General features: G+C 34.9%; 1 protein-coding gene and 1 non-coding gene across 2 annotated transcripts; both read left to right on the top strand.

Annotated features, from left to right (window-relative positions):
• Positions 1-2,075: 2,075 nt before the first annotated feature.
• Positions 2,076-2,147, top strand: TRNAT-UGU (transfer RNA threonine (anticodon UGU)). Its single transcript has one exon. It is a non-coding gene; the product is annotated as a tRNA-Thr (tRNA).
• Positions 2,148-2,237: 90 nt separating this feature from the next.
• Positions 2,238-3,019, top strand: LOC110418509 (uncharacterized). Its single transcript, XM_021431254.2, has one exon. It carries the CDS (start codon positions 2,406-2,408, stop codon positions 2,838-2,840), a length of 435 nt encoding a protein of 144 aa, XP_021286929.1. The 5' UTR covers positions 2,238-2,405; the 3' UTR covers positions 2,841-3,019.
• The last annotated feature ends 4,805 nt before the right edge of the window (positions 3,020-7,824 follow it).

The raw sequence follows: 7,824 nt of genomic DNA on the forward strand, positions 1-7,824 counted from the left end.
TTCCAGACAGTGTTATTTGTGTTTCTTCAATTGATGTAATCTCTTTTGGAATTGATGGTTGATCCATCTGAAGAACATAATAAAGCTTCAATGTGGTTAATAGAAATACCATTTTGTCCCTCCATCTAGTGAAGTTTATTCCATCAAATATATTGAGTTTGATCACTTCTTGATTTTGGAGGTGAAGCTTCGCATTTGAAGGTTTAAGCAATACCCTAAGACTTTTTTTAAGATATTTTTTCACTCTTCTTGATTTTGAATCTAGCCCAGTCTCCATCACAAAACAATTTCGAAAAGGTTTAAAAAGTACCTTAAGATTGTTAAAAATTTTTTAGAAGAAAAAGAATATGATTTTAATGACGTGAATAAAACCCTTTCCTTAAGATTTTTTTTAATCTCCAAAATACACTTATCAAAATAATGAAAATAGTAGCATAATGATGTTGTTTATATAATAACGAACATATATGTCTTTCGATGTAAAGAATTGTTTCCTTTCATATTATAATTATTCAAATTATGATAACGATCGGAAAAGTTGTCCTGACACTAGAAAATTTATCACTGGTTATTGTGTGTTTATTAAATAGTCACTAATGAGTTGGAAATCCAAGAAACAACAAGTGGTAGCACGAAGGTCAACATAAGCCAAGTACAGATTAATGCCAACTACATGTTGTGAAGTTATCTAAATGAAAAGCTTGCTGGTTGACTTTGGGATTGAACACAAAGCTGTAGTGAAGCTCTATTGTGATAATCAATCATCAATCTACATCAGAAAAAATCTAATGTTCCACGAAAGAACAAAGCACATAGAGATTGATTGTCATTTCATTTGAAAGAAAATTCTGAAAGGTATGGTTAAAGCCTGTTTACATACCAACAACAGATTCACAAGTTGTTGATGCATTCACAAAGGCTTTACAACCTGGATAGTTTTAGAGATTATTGAGCAAAATGAACATTCACAATGTTCATAATTTCTCTTGAGAGAGAGTATTGATCAAGAACATCTCAGATCATAAAGAACAAAACTTCAAGTACTAGAAAAATAAGTAGAGCAAGTCCTCAGCATACAAAGATTGAATTTGCTTGTGAATAACAAGGAAATAAACGCTGAAAACGCACCGTGTCTATGCCAGATAAACGGCAAATAGTTAGGCTATTTTGTCCTTTTCCCATTCCTAGACTCTGTATATAAAAGCCTTTTGTAATATTCTGATCCAACGAATGAATCAAATATTCCCAAATATTCTCTACACTATCTTTCTCTTCTCATCACTTTCAACTTTCCACTTAAAAGATGTTAATGTTAATGAACAGGTTCTTGTGCACATGCTGTCTGATTTTCCAATTCTTGAACAATTGTGAGTGCATGGCTCCCTGCATCTGGCTAACTTAAAATTTTCTGGCCCATCTTTCAAATAGAGCATTTTATTACATTTTGTCCGTAACAAAAATTCGAAGAAGTTCACAACTGAGCTTCAAAGCATCTGCATTGGCTACAATCAGATAGAGTAGTAATGTAAAATTTATAAAATTCGAAAAAAAATATGGGAAGAGAAATTTCTTGAAGTGGGTCGATTCTTCTTGGATGTTCCAGCTCCAACCTATACTTACAAAATAATAAATAAGAACTTAAATTTTCAGCTAAAAATTTGAGAAACGTGAAAGAAAAAAGAACTTTGGAGTTTTGGATTCCGTCCCTTTCACGCTCTGGAAAGGAAATACCGAAAAAACCTCTAAAATGTAAGTTCTTGAAGTGAGAGTAAGAATGGGAAGGGAAAAAGAGGGAGATGGAATTGCAAGCCCAAATGTGCTTGAAAATGGCGCCAATCAAATCATTCAAAAAAAGAGTCAAACAAATTGATTTAAATAGAAATACAAAATCCAAATGAAAGCAAATAAAAAGGATTGAGCAATAGATATATGAAAGGGGATTTCAGGATCGAAGGTGGGAGTCTTGTTGTTGTCCATGGCGTACGTGATTCGGATTTCGATTTGCCTCTTCGCTGCTTGACTATAGTTGAATTTCTTTAATGGAGAATTAATAATTTATCAAATTAGTACAAAAGGCCCCTATAGCTCAGTGGTAGAGCGTCAGTCTTGTAAACTGAAGGTCCGTAGTTCGATCCTGCGTGGGGGCATTTTTCTCCCAAATATTTTGCATTTTGCTTCGTTTAAGATAAAACGACACTGTTTTCAAAACAGTTTAGTCTCCTTGCACCGGTGTTAAACCTTGGAAGTTGGAAACCTCAACTCAAGCGCCTTCATAGTTCAGCCTTAAACCCTTGATGAGTACTTCCAACCAGACATCAAGAAATCAAAAACTAGAGTCAAAATCCCAACTTCCGTAAGTTTTTGAGTCCACTCTTAGTTCCTTTTCCATTCTTCTATGCCAAAAAATGGCAAATCTAATGCACAAACTCTTCAAGAACAAATCTAGTCAAAGAATCGTCGTATCTCTCCAGAACCCACAACAACAACTCCCCAAACTTAGTCCTTCACTTATTCCTGAACAAACCCACCATTATTCATTAGCCAAACCAGAATTTTTAAACTACTCAAATCTTTTCCTCAATACCAAATCCTCGGAAAATTGCAAATCTGCTGAACCCTTGAAGTTTTACCCCAATTTCCCATTTGGGTATATATTGAATCCCATTAACTCAGTTCGGTTTGATCCATTGGAGGCAGTAGTGGTTGAGGAGGGGGCAGCAGAGACTGAGGATGATGATGCTGGAAAAGTTTGGGCAGATAGTGTGAAGAAGAAGAGGAAGAAGAAGATGAACAAGCACAAGTACAAGAAGCTTAGGAAGCGTCTTAGGAGAAAGACTTAGACTTTCCTTTGGCGAGCATTCATGGGGAGTTGTTTTATTTCCTCTGTTTTTTATATGCAAAGATTTTGGAATTCGATCATATGTGATTGAAATTTTGGATTTTTTTTAATTGTTGACAAAGCCCGATTTCAGAACTGGAATGGAATGTTGAGAATTTTTTTATCTATTGACAATAAGATTAATAACTTATGTTTAAATGGATCAACTCGCAAAATTAAGAAGAAATTGTTTATTTTCTTCTTAGGGATGTCTAAATTTGATTTTTTGCTTAGCAATAAGAATGAAACCTGACTCACTTATTATGGAAGTTCTTATCATAGTTGACTATGAACTAAGATACTAAATATCATAGAATAACAATTTACATAGATTTATTAAGGAATAGGGCCTGAATATAGATGAAGATGTGTATATCAGGCAAATCATTTTCAAAATATTTGTTGTTTTCTGATATTTTTCTAAGTATGATGATGTTGAGTTGATGTCCTTTCTTTATACAGATCTCATCCATTTTGATTGCCTATTTTCTTTGTGAGAGTGATATTCTGTTGTCAAATAAACCATTCTAAGATAAGGATCTTTAAAGGTTCAGTGGGAGAGCAGAACCTTACTACCAACGTCAATTGATTAAATTTTGTTTGCATTTTCCAGTTCAACAAGGATCAATGCCTATTGAATCTGTATGTAGGATGAAGATGGTTTTGGTTGAATGTGTTAATAAATTGGTAGAGAACACAGGTAGTGGTTTTAGGTAATTTAGAATATTAGTTCACCTATAATTCATTAGAATGGCTGGTTTCTGAATAGATACAAATGGCATACTTGAAGTTTAGCTGACTGAACCTGTTGGTTAATGTAGTCTTATTTCTTTTTTACTAGTGAAGGTTTCATGTGTTGTTGTCTTCACAATGGAGGCTAAGCTAATTAAGATAGAAGCACCTCTGCAAAATTAGTCCTTTTGACCCCTTAACTGATTAAAAAAGATCAGGTCTTTTTTGTTCTTCTATGCCCAGGTTAATTTTATACTTCACTATATGGTGTTCTTCATGATTATATGACTCTCTAAGCTATCTAATGTCTATGAGTACAAACACAGAAAATTGGTGTTTTTCCCAAAACAGATTGAGATTGGATTTTGGAATTTGGAATTTGGAGGCTCTTTTTGCTTTTGGTAATCTATAACTTGTATAACAGCTAGTTTATATTCGCCTCTTATTTTGAGTAGAAAGCAAAGACAACATGAAAGTCCCTGAGCAGTGGTTTATGCCTTTTAACGTCTCATTGATGCATGCTTTAAGAAAAGTATAATTTACTCATGGACATTTAAGAGAGTAAGATTGAACCTGTTTGGTATTTAAGGGAAGCATTTGCTTCAGATTGGTTGGTGATCTGGTTTGAGTGTGTATATCTATGTTTACGTCATAGCATAATATATTTGTACATTTGTATCTATGAGTTATATGAGCTTGGGACACTTGTAATCTGGTGATGCTCAGCAATGATCTCATGATGATACCAAAACTTCCCCATTTCTTTATTTTTTTCGCCCTATCCTGTCATCATTTGTTCCACTCTTTTCTATGTGGTTTTGTTGGAAAAAAGAAAACTAGAATAACTGTGTGGATGTGTTTACCAGTTTGAACACTGGATCAATTTCTGGGAGTGTCTGCTGCTTAATTTAGTAGTTTGAAGAAATTTCATTTCTGCTGCATGTCTTATGGAGCAATACATATTTGTGAGATATTGCTGCAGATATACTCTTTAAGATGTGGGAAGATTTCCAAGCATTCCTTGCTATGAATCTTGGTTTGTCTTATGATCTCTAGTAACCAAATTAAGGTCAGTTTGTTGAGAGTCATTACTTACTGATAAAAAGGCCCATCTAGTTGCTGTGACTACCGAATCCAAGCAAACTTTTCTTATGCATGAAATCCATGAGAATTTGCTTTGAGAACCAATTGCTAGAAACCCCTTAAGTTTAACTTTTATGTAACACTACACACGATGAGACCAGCGGTGGCTACAATGAGGAAGAAGTTGGAAATCTACATAAGCAAGTATTAGAAGGTTTTGAATTTCAGATTTTAAAGTGTCATATATCAGGTATGAATGAGGTTACTACTTTATGAAAAAGTTGAGAATTGTAAGACTTGCACAATCCTACTAAAAACTGAGTAACTTGTTTGTTTTGTTCTCCTATTTGGCTATCTGTTAAAGAATTTACTTGTAGTGCAGCAGGCATGTGTAGTTTTTGGGCTTATCACTGGTGTACAAGTCATAGGTCGTTATGACAAACTAACAATTATGCAAATAACTTTCGAGTCTCAAGGAGGATCACTTAACCTGGGTATTCATCTCATATATGTGTTCAGGGTGGTTTGCAAGGGGGAAATGGTTTGTGAGCTGACGTGTGTCTCATTAGGTCCATCGCCATCAAAATGTCAACAGGACATATGGAAAGTGTTACATCTAAACCATATTTCATGGTCCTAATTATCTGTTGCCGTGAATGCCTAGTTCTGATGGAATTAGCTAAATGTAGCTTGATCTAGATTTCGGACATATGAGATGATCAGTTAATGCACACAATTATTTGAGATAAGGGTAATCTATTCTTTTTCGCGGATCTGAACAGGGCTCCACATTGTTGATTTGGTTGCAATATGTCTAGGAAACAGATTTACAGCTACCAGCCACATGTTGTCCGCTAATATAATTTGTTATATTTATTTCTTCATTCATTTTCAGTTTATTGTATTAATTAGATTTTATTTGAGCTTCTTTAAGCATTCTCTTACGGACGAGAGGAATTTGTTTTTTCCAATAAGTGGTAATTATTGAAATTCCCCTAAACATTGTGATGTCGTTGATGCTTTGGTAAAGAGGAAAGGATTTTCACTCAACTAAAGCCTCTTCCTGGCGCTATAGAAAGTATTGACCCATAATATTGGTGATGCAGCCTTGCAGTTGGGCCTAGAAAGAGGAACCCAGTTGGGTGATGGCTGGTAGTTTAGGCCCTTAAAACTCTGCAGAAATGACAGGAATCTATATTTCCATAAGCACTGCCTGCCACCAGTCTAGCATTGTCGTTTTTGCATCAAGGAAATGGATAAAGATCTGAACAGAAGTTTAAATTATAAGGGTCACAGAGGTTGTCGTGAGTAGGGCTATGATAATGATCAAGCACTTGCGGAATCTTTAGTCAATCCAGGAGGAATGCAAAGGTCAACATTTCAATCTAACATATCCGATCAAAACATGAAAATTTTAATTTAACAAATTAATCATTGAGAACTGCGTCAATGCAACTTTCGCACTTTGTGAATTACAACAGGGATTGGCTGTTGGTTGCTTTAGTTCTCGAAGTTGCCCCATGGTTTTGGCGCCACATTGGCACATGGTGTTTGCAATCTTTAATCCAAATTTATCTTATTATATATAGGTGCGGTTGATGAATTATTTGATGAAATTGATAAGTAACACGAGCATACATAAACATTTAATTTATTAATTGATATATAATTTTTTATTTAAAAAATAAGATTCAATTTTTTTTCTTAATTATAAAAAAAAAAACACGAACACATGATAAAGGTAGTTCGGCGTTTGACATAAATTGACACCCACTTTCTGCGGTTTAAGGGAGGGTAAGTTTGAAATAGACAGGCACTTTCTACGGTTTTCATTAGCAACATGAAAGTCGGTTGCCCAGTTTGAATGCAGCGCTTGTGATAATAATGTGCATTAATTTATTATTAAATTTACATATATGTCTTTCCATAGGTTTAAGGGCTGTCGCACTTCCGTTAAAAGCCCTTTTACATATGTGCATGTGCCATGTATGTATATTGTTCTCACTGTTCCTCACCCTCAGGTCAGGGTATCATCAAATAATATCAAGTTTTTAAGATATGTCATCACTTACGCAAGAAAAAGGCTTCTCGCAACTGGAAAGTGTCGACATAAAACTGTGTTCGGTGGGACAAAATCTCTTTCAACTCTCTTTAAGGTATGCAATTCAATTAAATTCTGACTAATGGTATCCCACATGCATTGCTCCCACTTATCTGGAATGCAAATTCTAGAAAAGCTGCCAGCCGGGAAAGCTAACTTGTCAGCCTTTTTTTGTTCAGAAAAAAACGCATGTGCTTGATCCAAGGTTTTGGAGGTAGATCTGAAGCTCCTATCTTTTGGTTTTTAGCTGCAACCATGGCCCTGTTGGTTTGTAGGAGGCTGGAAGCAATTATAGACATGACTAGAGCCTGCATACATTGCTTTCATTGTAAGAATATTAAGGTGACTTATGTCATGATCTCCTCGTACCAAGACAGGTTGAAAAGCAATGGAGAGACAAATTAAAGATTGTTGAAAGAAACATGCATGTCACCTTGAGAAAGCTTGATCAGAGCCTACCCCTGACGTTTCTCAGTAGTGGGTTGAACAAAAACATGCAAGCAATCAAGCATATCACTCTGTCCAACACATATCATTTTTTGTTTTCAAGTGCAGCTTCTTGACCCAGAGAAGGCCAGGTCGGTCTCTCTCACTTTTGTAACCATGTACATACTCTTGACAACAATTCGAAACGCTTACCTTTCAAAAAAAATGTATGCCTGCCAAAGTGGAGAATGTTTGGCTGTTGGAGGTTTCAAGCTACACTTTAGCTCCATTAACAAATCATTAATAATTAATTAAGTCACAACAACAAAAAAGTTATGAACTCAGCTCGCTTTTGGACAACTGGACATAATGATTTCAACACCATTAAAATTATTTGCAATAAACATAGTGCAGGTGTTGGGTGAACTTTTGAAAATAATCGTGAAAAAAAAAGAAAAAGTTGCACCCTAATCACATGATTAGAGCTCTTCAATTAAGACTTCTGGCTAGTTAGCTTGACTTAATCATGGCTAATTTGAAATTTAAATACAAGAAAGCACAAGATTTGAATTAATCATATTACCTTGTGTGTATACATATATAT

This window comes from Theobroma umbraticum, unplaced genomic scaffold, assembly GCF_002168275.2.
Source record: "Theobroma umbraticum cultivar Fairchild unplaced genomic scaffold, ASM216827v3 scaffold_50.0, whole genome shotgun sequence".
Taxonomy (NCBI): Eukaryota; Viridiplantae; Streptophyta; class Magnoliopsida; order Malvales; family Malvaceae; genus Theobroma; species Theobroma umbraticum.